General features: G+C 41.5%; 1 protein-coding gene across 9 annotated transcripts in view; it reads right to left on the bottom strand.

Annotated features, from left to right (window-relative positions):
- The window catches only part of DPF3 (double PHD fingers 3), a 125,998-nt gene that overhangs the window by 82,252 nt on the left and 20,990 nt on the right, over window positions 1-22,756 (bottom strand). For 8 of the 9 annotated variants that reach the window (XR_001921953.2, XR_001921954.2, XR_001921955.2 and 5 more), the window contains exons 1-2: window positions 15,303-15,398; window positions 4,715-4,875 (exon numbers count right to left, since the gene is read on the bottom strand). Coding sequence is in view for 6 of the 9 variants with exons in the window: in XM_018082684.1 (XP_017938173.1) it covers window positions 4,715-4,739 (25 nt within the window). In the remaining 3 variants the exon portion in view is untranslated. Of the gene's footprint in view, window positions 1-4,714; window positions 4,876-15,302; window positions 15,399-22,756 lie in introns of those variants that run through there. The other variant, XM_025896072.1, reaches the window with a different exon arrangement.

Genomic DNA, 22,756 nt, shown 5'->3' with positions numbered 1-22,756 from the left:
AAAAGATGAAGTTCTGACATGCAAATCTTGAAGCCCTGATGTACAGAGCAACTCAGGAAATCTGTGTCTTCCAAATGGGAGCAAAACAAGATCCAAGAGGTCTGACTATATGGACTCTGTATTTTTGCTTAAATTCTGGATATTTGTTTGAATACCAATTCTTCATCCTGACTATTAGCTCCTCATGCCAATATCCTGATTGAGCGAGGAGATACAGCAGCAATGTTTACATTATTGCATGCTCCCTTAAATCACATTTGGCATTGCTGGCCTCTGAGCTGCCCTGGCTCTCCTAACAGCTACCCTTTAGCCAGTGTTTGAGCTATACTTTGCTCTTTTGTATTCAGAACACAGCAGGGCTTCATGAATGCATCACTACTAGGGACACAGAAGCACACTGACAAGTGCTCCAAAGTATCCTCAACTGCCCCAGATACTCACAACATACAGAAATGCCCAGAAAGACACAGAAAAGTTATAAGAATTAAATTCTTTGCTCTGCTTCCCTTGCCCTCTCTGTCCACCAGTTCTGCTTTGGCTCCTCTGTCCTGTCATTATCTTGAAGGAGCTACAGTGTGACTGCAATTCCAGACTCATTGTCCTCAGAAAACAAATAAGACCACATAAAGAGAGGACAGGAATGATGTTACCATATCTGAAAATGTACCAGCAATGAACAGCCGGACAGCATCTAGGGGATGCCAGTAAAGCAGAACAGCTCAAGGGCATTAGGATGGCCCAAGAGTTCTCTCATCCCTTCTGAAGCAGCCAGGAGAGTATATCATCTTGGGAACAAAAATGACTCACCAAGCCAAATGCGAATATTGAAAACAACCAATATCCTGTTACTTGGGGGTGGGGAGGAAGACAAAATAAAATAATTCACCTCAAGGGAACGTGCTAATCAAATTCTGCAAGTGAAACCTAAGCTCCTGGTTTTAAATATTTCAGCTGTTGGGAATGCCAGTTCAGACCCCAGCACTTTCCACCAACTTCCAAGGCCTTGGTGCATAAACATAGCATCTACGGCATAATTCCTGGTTGTGGCCAAGTGATGGAGTATTTGCAGAGATCCTGGCTGTTTCAGGGCACAGAATGCTACTGGACTTGGGCTTTTCATGCCCTTCTTTCACTGATGCTCAGCAAGATGGGCATTATGCCTACTCCAAGGACACATTTCAGAACAGGTTGCTTAGGACTGGTGGGAATAAAAATGTGAATAACTAGCACTTCTATAGTGTTTGGACACTCCTCTTCATAACACTTTGCAAACATTAACCACTGCAAACAATTGCCTTAATGATGAGGTGGATTGTGCCTGGCTCTGATTGAGTAATTAAAGAGGTGGAGGCAAGAAGCTTCACCCTTTCATAGCAGATCCTGTTTAAGAACTTGCACACAACATTGAAATGGTGGTTATTAGACCAAAGCAATAGGACAGAGAATCAGCCCTTCATTACATGAGTTGCCACAGAGGAGCCATTTGAAAGAAATAAGCACCACAGCTTATGTCCCAGACAGAAAAGAGCAAAGATGTACTGAAGTTTTGGGGGAGTATCTGTTAATGTAGGTTCAACTGTTGAGCACTCTTATGTGAAAGAGCAGTTCTGGACTGAGCCAGGACAGTGAAAGCCAACTGCACATGCTAAAAGTCCGACGAGAAATAAAGCAGGTATCCTTGAAAGGAGAGAGGTCAGAAAGCCTCTTTCCTAGAGGACCTCCAGGTGGCAGGTAGATCAATAAGAGATGGATGGTCCAACAACCACCTCTGCATCCCTTGAGGTAAGCTCTCTGTTCTATTCACAATACCCCTGTTCATTAATACACTGCCATCCAATTAACTTAACACATGTACCAGACCTTACCTTGATCCAAACCCATCAATGCTACCTTCCCTTCTCTACCCTGTTCCCCCTCTGTCGCTGTGCTGCCTCACATAAAGTGTAGATCTTACACAAAGGAGAGGCAACAAGGAAAGGGTCAGTCCTGAATACTTTGAATCTAGCCCCTTCACAGTCGATCTTACAGTGGATATGGAAATAATGAATATACAGGTCTTACTGTCTTTAGTCCTCAGTGGGTTGTCTCTCCCTCTGGTACCTTATAGGGCAACCAGAGAAGGTTCCAACCATTTGCTTATACAGGAAATAGCAGAACCTGCAGTGAGTTATGTTGTTTATCTTATTAGTGTAGGAGAGTCATAACTCAAAGTTCATGTGAAAGGCCAGGCGAGGAGGGGGAAAGGAGGGAGTTATGTGCGATATTGTGTGAAATTAACCCTGAACTGTTTATCATGAGATGAGTTTTCTGACTCCTTTAACAAAGAGGACAGCAAGAATCCAGGTTAATATGCTGAGGTCCTGACTCTCCTCTGTTTTTCAAGCCTGTATAAGTGAAAAGAGAACCTGGAGCTTTGCCATTTGTCTTTGTACAGTTTTTCAGGTTAGGGGTAGTAAATGGTAGTGAGCACAGCACACAGGACAGATACCAGGATGGCTGGCAGAGCCAAAAAACCAGGCATGCTAAAGCTGTAGAGGGATGCTTTGACTCACCATAATATTACAAGAAATAGATTATGCAAAGATACCCAAGGGAGCACTAAATGGGCCAATAAAAATCAAGAAAGAGGAAAGTAAATATGGGGAAGGAGGGCTGCTTCATTTCACACTGATTATTCTAATACAAAATAACAAAAGCATAAGGTTTGGTGGCCAATCCAGACACAGGAGGCTTCTTTCACTTGATACTCTCTGTGAAGAATGTTCCACCATTAGTCTCCACTGCAGACCTGCAGGAGAAATGTCACTGGTCCTTTTTTGTAGGGCAAGCTGCCAAACAGTTCACTATCAGAAGTGAGGAAAGAAAGACTTGCAGAGCGAATTTGCTCAAGGTAGTCCACAGAGCTTGTGTCTGAGATAGGCAAAGCATTAAGACTTCTTGGTTCCTCGTGTGATGCTGTAACACTTTTATAATGGTTTCTTCTGCAAGTGCACAGACATCAATGAGACACACACAAGACTTTCTAACTATCTTTGTAGAAGTTGCTGTTGACAAAACATTACTTGTGAATGTAGCAGATGTATACCTGTTTTTATGTATACCTCCTGACTGTGTTCAGAAGAATAAAACTAGCAGCACCTTACTCATAACAAGATGCTACAAGAACAGAAATCCCTTGGGTAAATGGATTAGTCAAAAAAAAAAAAAAAAAAAAAAAAGCTACTTTTGCCAAAGCATAATCTTTTAGGAATGGGAATTTTCAGCTGGAGCAAAAACTCTAATATGGTTATGAAGCAACCCCACAAAAGAAGGGTGAGTCCAGAAGGTCAGACAACTCCCAGCTTGTAAACCACATTCAGTGGTCCCAGATTACCCCAGCAGTTTGGGTAGCTGAAATATTCTTAGGGTATTTTTAATGCTGTAAAACACCTGTGTCTTCTACATTTTACTATAGAAAGACTTTTCTGATAGTAGTGCAAGATAACAATAAATCTACTTTGGATATTTTAGGCATACGAGGAACGCAAGGATCCTTCCCTCAGTATATCGTAGGAAAGGGAGAAGGGAAGTTTCAGCTAAGTCTCAGCTAAGCACTCTTCAGAAGCAGCAATTGCTTTCTTAGCTACAGGAGAGTGAGGGAAACATCCCATGCATTCCTTGCACTTCATCTCCTGTAAACAGGCCAGTGGAAGAGGCTAGAGCAGGCTGCACCTTCCCATAATTTCAGATCTAGAATTTGAGGGGAGGAGGGGGAGTTCAGTATGGTTTACAGGAACTGGCAGGTATTTATGCACATGTACATGTCATGCTTCCAGTGACCATGTACCCTAGCCCCCTTCCTGCCTGGATTCTCTGGTCTTTATTAAAGAAAAAAAAAAAAAGAGTAGTAACCCAGTTTGGTGCTGTCAAAAAATCTGTTCCTTGAGCATACTGTTGCTCAGATACTGAGATATACCCTAGCCAAATTCCCCTGTGGTTCAGAAGGACTTCTGTCAGAGTAACATCTCCAGGTTTTGAGCTAGTGACTGTCCTTTGCCTCTCAAACAAGGATTTCAGATGGATTTACTCTAACAAAGGAAAGACTGACCAAAGTCCACAAAAAAAAACAGTGCTCTTTTCCCTTGAGCTTCACTGAGCTTTGGAACAGGCATTAGCCAAAGCTCCTTAAGGAAATACACCAACTTCTTTCTGCACCCAAGGGAACTGCAGCTCCAAAACTGATATCCAAGTCCAAAACAGAATCAGGACTTATATGTGTATATATATATGTATATTTCTAACCGTTGGAACAACGCACATTCCATTAACTGGACTCTTCTATATTTTACCTCGGTTTTATATCCTTCCCAATGCAGTTCCTTATTTTCAGCATTCATCTGAGAAACTCCCACCTCCACCTTGAAGATAATTCCAATCCTACTTAGAGCAGAGCATTGTGTCTTCTGCTACAAACTGGGATCGATAGCATTAAAAGACCTACATTGATGAGGCCTTAGAAACTACCATGTCACACACTTCTACAGGTAGAGAGAGAATAATTAGCATGAGCTCTCTGCAGTTACTAAAGAAAATCCCCTGCAGACACAGAGGTTTAGGCAGCTTCTCTTCTGTGTGGCCTGTAGCAGATTTTTGCTCCTATTAATTAAACCCCATGAGGGCTCAGCGGCCAGCCCTCGATACATGCGCATGCATACACAGACACAACACTACCAACCTGGTCCCCTGTGCCTCTTCTCCATCCAGATGTAGCAGTTGTTCTGAGCTACCCCAGTCTGTGAATCCAGGAAGGGAAGACGGACACTTCGCTCGGCACACAGCCGAGAGTTGTAGCTGCGACAATGTTCAATTGCTTCTTTGTAGAACTGGTCCCCAAGTCTGCCAAAAGAGACAGGGCAGTCAGTGAGAATGATTGCACTGCCCCCTCCAACAAGACTAGGAAAAGGGGACATGAGGTTGATTTAAGAATGGACAAACAGAAAAACTTTGCCTGAATAGATGCAAAGGTTGCGGACACGAGACACTGCTGAAGCAGATCATGCAGAAAGTGTCACCAAAAGATCAGACTCTCAGGAACCAGACACAGATCTTTTCAATAGCAGCATGGCTACTGAATGAGCAAATGATGCAACCACACTGGCCCATGACCCTGGGTCAGGCACATGTACACCATGATGAACTCACTCTATTGTTTTTCTTCCCCCCATAGTTTGTCCAGCCAATTCAGCAAACCAATCATTTCAATCCCATGTTACAGCAACTCCTGCAGTATATTTTGAGCAACCAGAAAGCTAGCCAAGTTTAGAAGAACTTCACTCTAGCATTTTTGGCATCAGAGAGCCCATAAGATCAAAGAATGTAGTCCTCTTATTGTGCACTTCTGAGGCATGAAAACACATCCCTTAACAACTAGAGCTATGTCTGCAATGGTCAGACTAGACGTTTTGTCAGAAGCCTTCCAGAGTTTTCCACAGTGAAGCCTGAGGTGCCAAGAGCATCAGGCTACAACAGTGACCAGTAAGATCTAGCATGGTAAATGCTACTTTCCTCTGGAACCCAGTGGGAGGAGCATTTCTAAAGACAGTGTCACTTATTTCATAAAAAACTATTTGTTCAAAAATTCTGTGGAATCTTCATCTTCCCTTGAGAAAAGTTTAAAAACTCCGCCTGCTGGAGATTACCAGAATCTTCCCTTCAAATTTTTCTAAGCAGTGAAAAGCATCAAAGTAAAGCTACCCTGAGGACACAAAGCAGCTGTCGTGCTGAAGCATTGCAAAGTAGGTGGGCCACACTGCTGAACCTCATTCTTGATCTATTGTCAAGGTGAAATTTAGTCATGACACAAACAGCTAGGAAAGCTACCCATTAGGGGTGAGTTCATTAGAAAACAGGAGTAGAGTGATATATAGCATAACTTGCTCTGACTCTGATATTCATTAGTGTGCAAAAAGAGTATAGCACACACAGCAAGGGAGCCAAAGGGATGCATGCACAGAGATGGAAAGGGCTCCCTTTCCTGTTCTATTAGTTGTTTTCCCCACTACCCTCTTTTGTAGGCACAACTGGCATTTTAAAAGTTTGCACACGTCTGAATGTTAAATCAGTTCAAAATGCTCAGTTTTACCATTTGCACCTTTTTTGTGACTCACATCTTTTAAGGCACTCCTCAGTTGCACCTTACTACTTCCATGGGAATCAAACGCTTTTCTTCTGGGCTGTACTGGCCCCATATCCTCTTGCTGGCAGGGGCCAAACACAGAGGCTCAGGAAGGGCACAAATACAGCAAATACCAAGGGAGGCACCTCTTTAGCTCCCTCTTCTCACTTCTGATGATCAAAACTCAGTCTCCGCAAGTCTCAGGCCACTCAGTGATGGGAAGATTATGTTTAATAGACCTTGATGAATCTTCCTTCCATTAACTTATCCAACAAACTCTTCAACCCACTGATCTTTTTCATACCTAAAACATTGTGGGGCAAAGAGTTCCACAGGTGAAATACAACTCATGTTAAAAAAAAGCATTTCCTTTTGCTTGTTTTATATCTCAATGTCATTGTAATTGTATTTACAATTGTATTTACAATTACAAGTCTAAGTCTCTCACAAAGCTTTCACCAGGTCATTTTGCTAATGACCAGAGGGTAGCCAGGACACTAAGTCTGTGGATGTGGAATGAGTACCTTAGGTAGATGCTGGAGCCCACCGGCTTCCTGATGCCCTTTGTCACTCTGACTTCAGCTACCACATTTCACAGTGTCCCCAAGGGAGAAAAGGGGAAAGCTCCTCACAAGCAGAAAATTCACACAGGACTCAGTACATCCTTTGGCTACAGAGACTTTCTAAGGGTTTTTCAGTGGTTTTGTACAGTAGTGGATGTCTGTGCGAATGTGATGCCTCTCAGCCCTGTACTCCCCTGCTGACCACCAACTCCCAGGCAGATGCTGGTGCGGGGATCTTTGCAGGGCAGCTGAAGGAGAGAGCTCTCTGGACTGTGCAAGCAAGTGGAGGGTACAGCTGTGGGCAGAGCGTGTATGGCAGGATCCCTCTGGACATCGAATCCCCTGCAATGACCTCAAATGCCCTTTTCCATAAAAAGGCAGGGGGGAAGGGAAGGGGAACAAGGGAGAAAGGAAGAGATAAGCTGCACTACTATACAAAGAATGTGGCTAGGAAGAAATGAAAGCTTATTAAAAGCTGTAATTAAAGTTGTACACTTGTGTAATCAAAGTCAGTAACAAGGAGACTCCAGTTGATCAAAGATTAACAGCTCTTTCCACAAACACTTGAGCTAGTGCAGAGCTATGTCAAATTCCTCCAGTATTAAGCCAGGGATGCTCACTAACTCCATGGAGTTTACTGGAAGGAAGAGCACAGCTGTGTGACAACAAACTGCCATAACTGCTTAGGTTTTCCTTATGCCAAAAATCACCTCAGTCATCAGAATATGCACACCACAAAGCACTCATATTAACAGTACCTCTCAGCAACCCAGATTTAGGATCTGATGGGAGATTATTTCAGTTTCTGCCTTCTTTTAAGACTGAAAATAACTATAAATCTTAGAATGTTAAATATTTGGCTTTAAATCACACTATCAAGTACAGTGTAAGATTAAATTTCAGATTTTTTTAAGAGGGAGAAAAGACATTTTGAGATCCTCATGACAAAGAAGCAACTAAGCTATTAGGTCAAAATCATTCTTGGCAAAATCTTGTAGTCTAGTTGTTTCATTACATTTATTTTAAAGATTTTAAATATGTATTTTATGCCTTATAGAAAAAAAATCATTTAGGAGAAGCATTTAGTCACCTCCATACTTTAAAAAAGCTTGCCTTGGCTCCATTACAGCAAGCATGATCAAAAAAATGCAGTCCCCTAAGTATTCACTGGAAAGTTATTCAGACACTGAGACCTTAAGGAATTGCTCTGACTTCAATTATAAATTTTTTTTAACGTGACAAATAATCAAATATAGGAAAGTAAAGAAAGAGTATTTCCTTATGACACTCATATCTCAGTGGTAAACAGCTTCCTTGCAATTATTTTTGTGTGGCTGGTTGTTTTGTTTTACCATTAGTATTTACTGGAGGGATTCTGACTTGTTCCAAATTTCAGTTAGTTTTTTTTTTAAGGAACTTTCTTTGTTTTCAGTGCTACATATTTAAGCAGAGCATATTTTATCTTATACAAGCAATACAGAAAATACTATTAGAATCAGGGCAAAAAAAGAAAAGTACAGTCCTATTGTGTTCATCTCTGTGGAATCAGAGAGGTGGGACAAATCCCAGTCCCCTCCTAGTAGGTTTACAATGGAGCTGGAGAACAGACAAGGGTGGGAATAAGACTGAGAGCACACAAGCTCAAATGAAACTCAAACAGTTTGAGTTTGAGCAAGTGAGGTACAAGAGGAGGAAAAAAAAGAATGGACAACATTAATAGTAAAAAGTGTATCGTATGTCAGAAAAAGATTAACTATCTGATGCTACATGCTTCATAGTTTTCTCAAAGTGTGTTGCTATGGCAGGCTTACACTTCATCTCCTGAAAAACTATGGGTAAAAACTATGGGGAATTTCTGCATTATTTTTATGAAAAGTATGTATGAGTCAGTGCTGTGCTGTGACTGACTGCAGGGGTCAATTCTTCCCTTTGGACATGAGAGTGAAAGGTCACAAAGACTTGTCTAAATTGATATTAATGACACAAAATCATCAGCATATGTGCAGATTTCAAAGATGCTGGGGGAAAAAACCCAAGGAGGAGACATGAACAACTGCTGGTAAAGGAAGGCAAATCGTACTGAAGGCAGCACAACTGGAAATACAGATTACAGTTGTCAGCACACTGCAAAAAGCAAAGAGCACTTCAGTGCAGAGCCACAGGTGAAATCCCAGATGTTTGGAACAGGCATGCCAGCAACACTGCTGGCATACACGCAAGCTTTGGACTTACATTCCAGCCCACAGACACTAAAATAACCCCATTCTGGCTGACTAATAAAAGCTCCCTGACTTGGAAAAGACAACCTATGGTTTTACAAACCTCTGCAAAGCTGCATAGGAGGAGTAAATATTTAGTAAGAGTTAGGGGCTCTTTATTGGTGAAAAAAGGTAGGATTGAAACTAAACAGCAGGCTCAGAGCAGTGGAAGCTCAGTGTGAATGGGGAGATGAGCACTCTGAAAGCACCATCAGCCCTGTAGGTGCTGGGACAGTGATGTGAGGCTGGTGGAAATCTTTGCAGCCTTGCAGGTAGTCATTGGCATGACAGTAAGCACCAGCATGGAAGATTGGACCTGTGACTTTCTGAGGTCACTGTCCTTTTAAATGTGAAGAAACTGAAGTTTTCTATCGTGGAATCAGGTCAGGTAATAGTGAGGTCAGTGAAGAACAACTCTTTCCTTCTCTCAACCTTTGCCTGCCTGCTCTAACCAGATAATAAGATTTCTGAGCAGACTCCAACTTACTACTTTTCTATACAGTACCTAGTGCCATGACTCCTCTGTCTAAGCATGCAAAAAATGAAGAAAAAAAAAAAAGAACCTGCCTGGTTTATGATGTTCATTTCTGTGCTGACAAGGGATCCTCATGGGCCCCTGAAAGAAGTGGAGCAGCTTTCCACCACTACTTCCCAGCCCATCCTGCAAACTCACAGATATTTGAGTGCACTACACCTTTTACAAAAGCTACAAAATGGGTAGAATCTAGCACAAGCCCTTCTGCAATGCCTAACACATTTCAGGTTAGGATCCAGAGAAGGTGAGCACTCACTGAAGACATATAACCAGCCAAGTTCAGCCATGATTACAGGTCCACACCACTCCGGGAAAACTTATATAACAAAGAACCAGTTCTCCTTAGATGCAGCTCTTAAATTTCCACCAGATCCTCTGAATTTGAATCCATATTTTCTCCAGTTCCTGAGACCAGGCCTCTTTCTAGTCATTTCCCTCTAAAACCTTCTCACTACATGACTAGGCAAGTAAAAAGCTGATAGCACAGACAGAAATGACTAGTCATATAATAGAAAGGAGCAGACTTTTCCTTTTGTTTGCAATGGTCCCCAGCATTCATCAAAAATGTGAAACTTGTTTTCCTTAAGACCCATGGAGTTTTTGTTTACTGTGTGTTTAGACTCTAATCTTATATTTTAGATAATTTGACACTATGAGGAACACTGAGGACAACTGAAAAAGACATCTTAAATCAGAATTTGCTCTTCAGCAGCACTACCATCCAGTTTCAAACTGGACAAGATCTGAGAAGTGGTGTGAAAGAAATAATGCATTGTAGCTTCAGAAAATATTTTTCAAACTCCTTTTGGAGGCATTCATGAACGAGTCTGAAAATGAAGCATCAGTGGGGTCTCAGGCCTTCTCACAAAGTTGAACAGAAACTAAAAAACCATGCAGGTGCTACCTGAGCTATCACCTGCCTGCGACACTGCAGACCAGCTTGGCCAACCCTATGTCTTGGCAAGTGTTGAGAGAACTGCACTGAGCTGGCTAAACTCACTCCTTTCCAGCAGATCCCAGGAGGCCCCTGACAGGCGTCTCCTCCTTCTCGCCATGAGCCATGACATGAAGAATGCCACGGGCTCAATTCTTCAACCATTTCTATTTAATATCTATGCAAAACCTCCAGGGAATATGATAAAGTATACAGGCAGTAATGCCAGCCACTACATTGATGAGACAAAGCTTTATGTGTCCTTTTCCCACTCATGCCCACAGTACTCTCCCAAATCTCTCAGTGTTGAAAGCAAGGGCAGCATGCCTGGCAAAGGCTAAAGTAAGAAGATATCAGAGTGAGGCTGGCTGGAAGTGGGAAACATTACATGCACTAATGTTGTTAATGATCCAAAGACAGACATTAATGTGGGAAATCGAAGAGACACAATCAGCAAAAGGCCCTTCCTCTCCAGTCAGCATAATTCTCTTCTCAAGCTGTGGCCTAGCCATGCTCATGTGTGTTTCTCCAATCTGGGCTGGCCTACTCTCACTCTCTACCTTAGCCTAGATAAGCAACGAAGACAGAGCAAGTTGCAAAACTGTTGTACTCTATCACAACACAAGCCAAAGAAGTCCATAGTCCCCCACCTTTCCTCATGCCTTTTCCTCATAGACTCTGAAACACCCTTGACTTTCATGAAGGGCACAGTGAACTAAGTTCAAGCTTTCATGCTGCTTGAACATATGCTTCTCCTTTCTAGACCCAGATGCAACTGGAAACCTGTGCTTAACAGAGCCCAGTATCACCAGAATCTTGCAGCATCTTTGGACAGCAAACCCCCAGCTCCAGAGTATTGTCCCAGAAGAGATAAAGCATTCTGCTCTGCTCCTCACATTACATTGCAAGATGCTAACACAACATTCATCAAAAGATCCAAGCAAAAGAAAATGACACATGCAAGAGTGTCAGACCACTATTAAGCATTAAACAGCAAAGGCCTGGCTGGGCGCCTCCTTTGGCTGTACTCTCCGGAATTTCTAGTCTTTAAGCAGTTCCTAAATGCTACAAGCATGCACCTTTTGCAACTGCAGAAAGGTAGGACATAGAGACTCAAGAGAAATACAGAATGGCTTTCCTGATGTTAAGTGAAGCGTAACAAATTGTTCAAAATCCTACCACAAACTCCAATGGCAAGCCAGAAAGTCCAGGAATGTGCAGATTCAGTTTTCTCATAGTGGTCAGTTGCATCTGTCCCTGCACAACATTTTCTAATGATGTAAGGGGTGTGAGCATAAGCAAAGGCAAAACAGGATTTCCAGATGTGCTACAGAATGACTCAAACTTTCTGGGCTTTCAGTTTTTTAACATAAACTTGGCAGCTTTCTAAAGGCCCACAAACACATGCCTATCCTAGACTCTCTAAGAGCCAGCTTGAGGCAGCTATTTCATTTCTATACATATTGAATAATTTCAACTTATGGACAACAAGCCTGGGAGTCAGAATAAAAAATGTCTAGCAGGACTGTTTCAGTAGTAGGTAGACTACACAAATCTGAACGCAAAGTAGTACACAGATGCAAGCAGAGACAGTGTTACCGGAGCAGCAGTGATCAGAGGGTAAAGGGAAGAAAAGGCTTGCCAGGAGAGCTAATGCCTTTCATTGGAAGAACTCATACAGGCAAGTCAAAATAGACAAACTTCAAGCATTTGTTCAAAGTACTGTGGTAGGTGCATAAACTGCATGCAATGCAAGAGATTAGAAACCATCAGAGAGCTGATGACAAGTTCCTGAATCAGCACTGGCACAGCCCAGACATTACAGCAGTCAAGAAGGTGACCTGAGCCATGAGTCTAGGTTGAATCCCAGATCAGTATAAAAGCAATGTGATGTTTTTCGGCACCCTCCTCCAAGCACCCAGCATTAGCCCATCCCTTATACAGAAGGGCAAAGGAATCCCCTTTGGTCAGATATTTATCAGCAGATTTCACCTGGTGGGTTGGAAATCCCTGCTGGGTATTTGTGTCCAGAATTGACACTGCTTGAATCATGGTGTGATGCTGATTCATAGCAGAGAACACAGCCTCGTAGAGTGAGCTACATTCACTACTCTGAAAACAGACTTAGGCTGTAATTTAATCCAGTGTGAAATTACAGGTATCATCTCATGCAAAAAGTCTGTCTTTGAAGAAAAATTACAAAAGGTAGGCTTAACTTAAAATCTGAAAAAAATCAATCTGATTAGCCCATCCTCACAGGTATTGTAGAAGTATAAAAGCTCTACCGACCTTTCCATTTAAAGAAGAGAAACAGCAGCACAAGTTAATACTGCCAAGAAGAGTGTGGTACATGATGGTATTTTGTCAACAAAAATCTAGCTTTCAGGATCAAGATCTGCTGCCGTTTTGTGCAGGAACAAGGACCAGAGCTGGAGGTGCTTCTCTTCCTGCAGCTGTGCATGGCCCCGGTCAAGGTCTGCAGCAACATTCCCAGCTCTCAAAGCCAAAAGAGTAGGATCACAGTGCCCATCTCATTCAGCTGTTAACATGCAGAGTTGTTGGCTATATACAACAGGTACAAGATGATGTGTGCTTATGAAATTGGGTATTTCAGAAGATTAAGTTATTGGCCCCATTTAAATATACTGGACTTTGAACAATCATACTATGGCGCATGTGGCAATTTGTCCACATCTCCTCTTACTTCTCTTTCATTCCCATTGTGAGGTATCAGCAGCAGTTTCCATGCCATACACCAGGCTACCTAAGGTGTTTCCAGGGACGGGCATTGCATATAATCTCTATTAGACTCAGCGCAGTGACCAATTACGTTAATCTCAGAGGCAGATTCCTTGGGGATATCTCAGAGCATCTATCCTTTCCCAGGCCAGGGTTTCTGTTTTAAAGAGATGCAGCCACATCCAATTAAATGAACAACAGGTGTGAAAGGTAATAACCCGGAGTTTTTTTGTATCTGAAGACAGCAGTCAAAATTCAGCTTGGTCCTAACCTCCCCCAAAAGGTCAGAAATTCTCTCCAATTACTAAAGGAATGAACTAATGAAAACTTCAGCAACAGTATTAGATTGGACGTGACAACATCCAAGGGATTTTTTATATATATTTTTAAAGAAGCAACTCAAGCTGCTAGGGCTTGGGGTCACCAGAATTCTGTTTGGCTTAGTGCAACCATAGTCTTAGGGGCCAGATGTAGACAAAGACAAAGTCTATCCATTCAGCTCCCACGGTTCTGATTTCCCACAGTGGACCTATCTTTTGCATTCCTAGTAAAAGCCATAATCTATCACCCAAGCACCAGGAAGACAGCAAACCAGAGTTCTACAAATTACTCCGCCATGACTGCCTTTGTAGCTTTAACAATTCCCCTGCAGAACACAGGAAGACCCTACATTTACTCACTAATAAATCGTGTGCATTACTTCAAGCACTGTCTGTACAAAAAAGATGCTCAGATCATGAACAGAAATCCTCTCCTGGCTCTAGCTGTGCTAGCTAAAAATATCACCCATTCCCCTCCTACCCTGCTGCTTTTCACTGCTTGTCTCCTACAGCTTACTGCTCCCACACCTCCTGCCAGTAGCAATACTTGCGTGAGTGCTCCCTGATTCAGTTCAGGCAAGGCCATTTGATCTGTTTGAGCAAACCCAGATGACATTGCCTGGAGGAGTTGACAGCGAGCTCACAAAACCCCTTCTGCCACCAGAGGTAGTCTCCAGCAGTACAACCAGCTTGGGTTAGTCTTCAAATAGCACACTTGTTTGTTTGCAATGGGGCAAAGTCTGTTCACACCATCAGTGGTGACAGCTAGGTCACTCAGTCAGCACAGCCTTCTGGGAGACACAGTGTATGCAAATGGAAGGAGTTTTTCCCTACCACCACTTTTACATCATTCGCCCAAATCACATCAGCTAAGCTGACGAGAGCATTCCTTTTCATGTGTCTCTAAGCATCTCATCTTTCATGAAGCCATGTATCTCCTTCAGAGCTCAACAGGCAGCAAGATGCCAGGAAAGACCACGGAGGTTTTGCATGCTTTAAGCCGTGTCAGAGTCACAACAGTCCAAGCTCTACAGCACAGTCCTGGTCTGAATGACCTTTGTTAGCCAGCCCTCTTGGAAGTTCTCAGGCTGGGATTTCCCCTGCACCTTGTGCAGTTACATAGTAGAAAAATATACAGTGTCATTCAATCCAGATGGCACAATTTAAAGGAGATTAAAATAAACATGCAAGTAGAAAAGTAGTACAAATGTTCTTAAATGGCAGGCAAGCTTCCCCACCACATCAAACTGTAATTGCATTAAAATTTTAGGTACTTCCTGTCCTTTGACTAGAAAGAGTTAGTGAGCTCACATTTTTCTGCTGACTTTTCTCTTTTGTAGGAACCTGGTTTCTCCTGCTGCAAAGGAAATCCCGCTACAGGAAGCAATCCATTTTGCTCAGGTGAAAATGATTAGACAAGTAGCAAAGTAGAGATTTATATAGATCTAACATAAAACCACATAATTATTAGAGTTTACTTTGCCTCTGAGGTCAGCTATGGAAAAAAAATCAGCTAGAGCCAATACTTTAAAGATAAAGTTACTAATCTTGAATGGGTAGTACTTTCAGTTCCTCAGTCACAATACATATAACAAACAGAATACACATGTAAGAAAATACAAAAATCTACTCTACCCAGTCAGTAATTATCAACCCCAGAAAACACCACAGGAAAACATATTTTCTGTTCTTTACAAAGTCATCTCAAGCCTAGATAAATAAGATTGTGTTTCTTTGAGTTATTACTTCTCTTGAATACATAGGAACAATCATTCTGTTACTTGTATAAATCTACTGACCTCAGCAGATGTACAGCAGGGACATACTTGACTCACACCACATAGGGGAATTCCCAAGAGGACTGTGAGTTAGATTTCCTTTTCTCACCTCCTTCCTCCAGCTCTACCCACAAATGGAAGTAGGGCAGATTATGGGCATTCCTCTGCTGAGGCAATGTTATCAATCCTCAAAAAAGGAACAATAAGAGTTAGAAGAGGTGAAACAGATGCATCCAACACATCATCTCACAGGTTCCTCAGCATAAAGAGTGCCCTGTATTGAGATCAAACTGGAACTAACTTGAAGGTCTAGGCACAGGATCTTCTGCAACTGGAACACATCCCATGGGAACAGAGAAAACTCTCATTGTAAATATTCACATTTAACTCTGAGGAGTGATGTTTCGAACACCTGTGCCCTTGTTTCTGTAGTTACTTAGGAAGCACATAAGAGGAACTCCTTAATAAAGTCAAGAAAAAATGCTTGCCAAAACTTGCTTTCAGAAACTCAAATATCTGATGGTTGTTCCCCTACATATTGACTTTCCTTGCACCTGTTTTTCTTCTGGCTTGCTTCCTGTTCACAGCACCACCTTAATTCAAGTATCAGATTGAGGTGGCTATTACTGTAGAACAGTTAAAGGAAACAGAAAAGCCTTGTAATTCACTTAACAATTAGCAAAGTTTATAAAAGTGTGTTGCTGCAATTATCTCTGCAAAATAAAGATCCTTTCTTCTGCTCAAGCAGCTTACTCTTTTGGCAGGTTTCACTATTCTGAAAGACTCCAGTTGTTTAATGCATACCCCCATCATGTTAGGGCAGACTTTGGATGTATCTTTAGCCCTATGTGTTCACTGAGGTCTTCAAATACTCATGATGAAACCCTGCCTGCGACCAAGCATCAGGTCCCAGTTCAGCACAGCACATTATTGAGTGTGCAGGTCTCCTTCAATTCAAAATTAGGCAGATATTTGAATGTCTTGCTGAACAGAGATGGCAGCTGAACAGACAGACCATGCTTCAGTGCACTTTTAGAATGAGGTCTCAGAAGCAGGTACACGTGGGCAAGGCTGTTCAGGTCAGTTTATCATGTTTTCCCAGCTGGAACTAGCCAGAGCTAACACATTGCTTCCATTTTCTTTCTGGGATGTAATACACTGCAGTAGTTAAAGCTACAGGTCACAAAAGTGTAATCTGGGGATCAGGAGACAGTCATTAATCAATCAACTGGTCAAAATAGGAGCTGGGTAGATATCATTATCTCTGTATTACAGATGAGACACAGAGAGTTTGCATAACGAAGCCATAAAGGAAGAGAAGTCACTTTTCTTATTTCCCAGTTTTGCTCCATCTTTTCTTCTGAAATCTGTTTTCTCACTCTGCAAGACTTCCTTCCCCAACTGCCATCTAGCAATTTTCTTGATTCAGAGACAAAGCTGACTCCATGTCATTCTGAAAGCTTGTTGAACTTCTTCTATAGAAAAATCAGTTAAAGAAATACAAGAGTAACCTTTTTTCTCTTCATATATCCTGTAAAAGCTACCTGAACACTGCAGTGGCAGTGACAATGACAATGACAAGCACAGACAACGACTAAACAAGAATTTGGACATGGAACTAAACTGCATACTGAATCTCCACTTGTCTGCACTCTAATTAGTACAGAATGGAGACAACTATCACAGTGGTCTATAAACAGGATGAGAAAAAGATTGACAAGTAACTGAAGGAAAAGAACTGAGGGAGTCAACTGTCAGAGCAAGGAGAGGTTGCAGAAAAAGAGAGAGAGAGAGGTTAGCCCATTGCCCTGGAGTAATGGCTAGCCTTTAACACATGGCCTCTGCTCCTGTCACTATTTCTTCTTGGACAGGTTATCTCAGGAATTTATGCTTTCCAATAATTACCTTTCAGAGGGCTCTCACTTATCTTGCAAGAGGAATCCAACAGTAACCTGACCTGCATTGCTCATGCAATCACCATCCACCCCCTCTAACCTTTCATCCCATCTCTCAAAGCAAAAGCAAGCAGTTCTTCCCAGACTTCCATTGCTGCATCAGCAGCAGTTGATAAAACTGGTTGGTGAATTTGATAAAAGTAAGAGTTTTAATGCTTAATGTTACACAAGCATGGATGAGCTTGCAGGCAAAAGCAGTAAAATATTACTAGCAGGTTAAAATATCTCCTGTAGGAATGTTATATTATCCAGAACTGAAGATGAACAGTGGTCTTGCACCACCATAAGAAGCATTTCCACCTGAGAGTAAGTTTTATTATTTTACTGCAGCAGATCTCAGAGCCAGTCAACATTGGCTTTAATAAATTTTGGGAGTTGCAGGACCCTCTAATTAAACTCTCTTCCTGTTACTGTCCCAATCTACCTTTCTTCCACTATGTGAATTGCTTTTCTCCTCGAAACATCAGTGCCAAATGGAAGCTTTTGCTTTTGGCATTCTCTCCAAAGCCATTTCAGATGAATTTGTCCATCTTTGCTAAAGTATATGTCATTACACTCAGTGTAATTATACTCCCATTCATGCTCTGATCAAGGCCCTCTCAGGTTGGCTTTTTGTGTAAGAGACTCCATTACATCCAATACAAGCTGATGGGCACCAATTTATTCCCATTACCACAGCTAGGACAAGGAGAAGGATTCTTATTTTCTATTCTGGATGTAATGAGACATCTCTTCAGTCAGTCAGTAGTGATAAGGAAATACTTTATTATCAAGTCCTGAGAAAATATCGGTTCTTGACACGAGGAATAAAAAGTCATATAACATTTAACATGGGACCCTGTCATCAGTCCAAAACATATGGTCAGGGCACATGAACCATCAAATCTCTGTTCCAGCATGGATTTCCCTCAAATGGGCTTAGAGCCACTTCGGATAGATACCCTGAGGAGTCTCTATTTCTTTTTCCTACACTGGCTACACAACTAACTTCAGCCTGGGAGAATGTCCATGCATCACTTTGACTGCATTATTTTAAAGGAGTCACATATTGCATTCAGACCCGTGAGAACTTTGGACAAATGCACACACTCTCACAGGCATTCCCATGCTCCCATCTGAACAGGATGGCACCACAAGAAAGAGTTTGATGTGGGGAGAGAATGAGAGAGGAGGGCAAGAGAAAGCTGCTCTTCCTTCATTAAACTTCAATAGGTGTCTAGGCCCAGCAATGCTGCACTACAGTTTGGATTTATGTTCCCCAATTAAGACAATTCACAGTATAAAGTTTTCTCTTTCTGTTTTGAAGGGGGAGGAAGAGGAGAAAAACCACATTCCAAGCATTTGGCACAACAAACTTCCCCAGCTATCCTCTGGGAACAAAAAGGGAGGGGGAAAAAAGGCTTGTCACCACACAATTTAAAATAACCCGTCTTTGCTGGCTCCACTCTGTCTCAAGGGTAGATCCAAGTCTTAGCCCCCACCCATTAGGGCTGCAGGCCCAAAACACTTGACATTCATCGGGAGAAGCGAAACAGCTACAAGGCAATGGAAGGGAAAAGGGAAGAGTCCCTCCATGAGCAGGAGTTGAGAAGGGAAGAAAATTAAAGGATCTGCAAGAAGGTCACATTTTAAGGAGAGTACAGAAGTCTTCTGCTTCCAAGTACCATCATACACAGATGAATCATCTTGGTGTAGTTGCGACTGAGCACAGAGCAGCCTCCTCTGTCCTCTGGAGGGGACAGGTCTCCATTGTGATTAGCTTAGGAACTGTGATTATTTGACAGTAGCACTGTTGGTTCTATCACATGTGCAACAGAACGATGATCTCCTTCCTCTCCAAACTGTCACCTCTGCTCCCCAAAGAGAACCACAAGCCACATGCATCAAATGCTAAAAAAATCTCATCTTTGGTGAAAGCTACAAAAGAAAAACCCTTCAGAAATTCTTTGGAGTTTTTGTGGAATATAACACTAGACAGTTACACACTAAATCTTTCTCAGCATAAAGAGAAAAACTAGGACACAGCACCATGTCACTCAATGAAACACAGGCCATTTTTTTTCAGAAGACGGAAAACAATTTAATGTATTACATAGCTCAACAATGCTCAACTTGAGTTCCTTGAAACATCACATGTGAGCCTTTCTGCTCAGCAAACAAGAAGGCTTAGCCAATACTTAAAAGAACTAGAGATTGGTCTTTAATCTTTGATGTAGTCAACGAGAGAAGCAAAAAGATGGAGAGATGGAAAGCAACTCCTCTCACCAGCAGTCAGGAAGAAAACACAATTGCAGAGTTCTACAAACTAATCATGGTGTGATGATCTCACACTTCACTAAAGCATCTTCTCACAGTTTACCATCAATATGCAACAATGACGACAATGCATCAAAAACAGCATATCACAGCACAGAATCTGGTTACCACACCATGGTGATTATGTCCCTCCCTCTCAGTCCATTCAAGAACCAAACTTCTCAGGTTTGACTATCACTGATCTGTAGTGTTGCCTATACACAGATTGCATGTATTTACAAATGAATCACTGCCACATGGATTCTTGGTATTAAGGCTTCCATGAATGACTTTGAATACTTTACTTTGGAGGATCTATAGGAACTCACGTGGGTTTTGAATACAAAGAATACTTGGTGTTTATTTGGCATTTTAGGTGTTTAGATACAGCCCCTTCCAGGTCGTTCTTTTTGTGGGGGTAGTGGAGAGCTGGGGGATCTCTTATCTTGATTTTCATGTGACTTCTTGCCAGAAAGAAGTTCAATTATAAGAAAATTATACATTTATATATTCATGGCTCTCTTATACCCCTTCTTCTGGTCTAGCAAGCCAGAAGACTGAAGGAAGATGGGGAAGTACAAGTACAGAGCATGCTAAAGGAAAATGAACCGTCAGTATAAAGCCAGCTGATAAACAGCTGGCAGCTGTGTCTTCAGCCAGCATCATCTTAGATGAAATTATGTCTGTTCCTACTAAGTAGCTCCTACTCCATTTTATCCTTCATAAGTTTGTCCATCAGCTGATGAGGTTTCCAGTTTTGTGTGGTGCATCCAAAAGTGGGGAAACAGCTGGAAACTGCTGCAGCATCTGGCAAGCATCTGTGGTAAAAATTCCTAGAGGATTTTGACGTGATAGCCAGTATGGCTGTAATTTACTATAGGTTGACAGGGTTTTGAGATTGTTTTTAATATCCCAAATCTGACACTTTTCAGAATCTTTATGCTGCATGCTTCAGCTTAGGTTTGTTTGCTTCTCTGTTTTTTGTTAATTCTACCTTTATATAGAGAAAATCTTGATAAAATACTAGAGAAGAATCCCAGAACACATGATTCTGCAGAAAGAAGAGGGTCAAGTCCTAACAATATCTGCTTTTTAGAGAGTTGTTGGTGTTCAAAAAATGGTGGTGAAAATACAGTTTGTTTCTGTAATTATCTGCTTCCTTCAGGGTTGTATGTTCTATGGTCACTTGAGGAACATGTTTATATTATGTCCTGAAGGATCAAACTGGCTACTGCAATAATATCTTTCCATGTGATTCCAGCTGTCAGTAAATTTGAGTAGAAGAACAGTACAAAAATTAAAAAAAAGGTGAAAGCACAAAAAATACTATTTGCTTTTGTAAAACATTTAATATCATAGCAGCAGGTAAATTATGACAAATTACAATTTAACTTCAGTCTGGATTTATGGCCTGAATCTGAACTTTAGAAACATCATTTCTCCGGGCCATCGTACACTTGGTGGTCATTAAAGTTTGCACAGACTGAGCACTCTGTTTCTGTTTCTCCTAGATTTACACACACTTTGCTAAGGTAAAAAGACACACAAGATGGAAGAAGAATGAGGCCACAGCTTCGGTGTTGGTATTTGCCTATGTAATGAGGGATTTGTTCAAAGACCACTTGGTTGAAAAGACAGGTATCAATCCAAATCAGTCCAGTGGGGAAACTTTTAATCATGGTTCCCACTGAACAAAACAGCAATACCATTGGGAATGACAAATTTGAATAAGTAAGGAAAGATGGCAAGAAAAGACTGAAAACAGAGCAGTAAATGGAACAGCACACAGCAGGGACTGTGTGTCTTTGAACAACAAAGGACTGGAAATGACAAACTGAAAAAAAAGAGCCCAGTCTCCAGCAACCCCAGAAAATTATGTACAAAGCATTTAGCATATAGAGGTCCACCAAAACAGGGTAAAAATTCTCAGTATTCTAAAAAAAAAAAAAAAAAAAAGACCAGGTGTCTCAAGTACTATAGTCTGTCCCAGAAAGAGAAAATTGGCATCACCAGTGTTCCAGGACATGCACATTTCCAGGGGATTTGTGGGATGAATGTGCTTAGATCATCTCAGGAGGTGATCTATGTCCCATGCTACAGAGAAAAGCAAAGAAGGAGACCAAGAAGACAGTAGATGACAAAGCATCTCTAGGACATCTAGGACTGTGGACTCCTATCCATCCTTCTTTTCATATTACAATGCATACAAGGGATGATCAGGTTTTAAAAATGTATATAAAGGCCCATTCCAAATGCTAGACCTGAAACATCATGGTAGAGGGAAGCAAGAAAAGTCAGGCACAACTCCACATCTCCCCAGATTTAGGAGCTTTACTATGTAGTATTTGATTGAATCTTTAGCAATAGGTTCCATCTTGAACTTGAAATTCAGGTGCATCTCCCATTTTAACTAGAAAAGTAGGCAGGAAGGGGATTAAGTCCAAATTCAAGAAGCTTAATCCCTGACTTATGGGAAAGACTTTTTTTATCCTGATATTCCCATATTTTTTCCTGTATTCCAGCTACCACCCACACCTGGTATTTCACAGAATCACAGAATGATTTGGGTCAGAAAGGATCTTAAAGATCGTCTTGTTCCAACCCCCTGCCATGGGTAGGAACACCTTCCACTAAACCAGGTTATCTTCATGTTTTCCTCTTTCAAAGCAGTGAAGTATTTACAACATTTCCAAAATCAAACTACTCAAAAGATCATAAGTTGGGTCCTGTTTCCAAACTGGTAGATTGCTTTAGGTGTAAATATTTCTACAGCCAACAGAGACAGAAATGTCAGCAGTAAAACTGGAATTTTCATGCAGTCCCCAGATTGTAGGAGCTGGAGTTGCTAAGTAAGTAACATATTTTGAAAGCATTTATAAAATCACTGTCAAATGCCTAGAGAATAAAACCAGAATAATACTACTGTGTTAGACCCTAGCACACATCTTAGCAAAAACTGGCAATTTGAGTTGAGGGAAACCTCTTTCTCCACCAGCAAGATTTCTCTCAATTACACCAATTCTAACTACAGTCTGGTTTTCTCTTGTGAAGAAAATGCTCTTCTAGAAGAGGACTGAATCAATTCCTGTATACTTCAGAGTACTTTTCACTTACATTAGTGCAAAAGGAGAATCAGGACACTTTGTACTATTCCTATAGCTCTGTAACAGCAGAGGACGTTTTAGAGGGAATGACTAGACTTTCAAAATGGTGTATTGAAGGAGA

This window comes from Manacus vitellinus, unplaced genomic scaffold (genome assembly GCF_001715985.3).
Source record: "Manacus vitellinus isolate BGI_N305 unplaced genomic scaffold, ASM171598v3 scaffold_6_pilon, whole genome shotgun sequence".
NCBI classification, from domain to species: Eukaryota; Metazoa; Chordata; class Aves; order Passeriformes; family Pipridae; genus Manacus; species Manacus vitellinus.
Note: the sequence above shows the minus strand (reverse complement) of the source record. Positions and strands in the feature narration are given on the sequence as shown.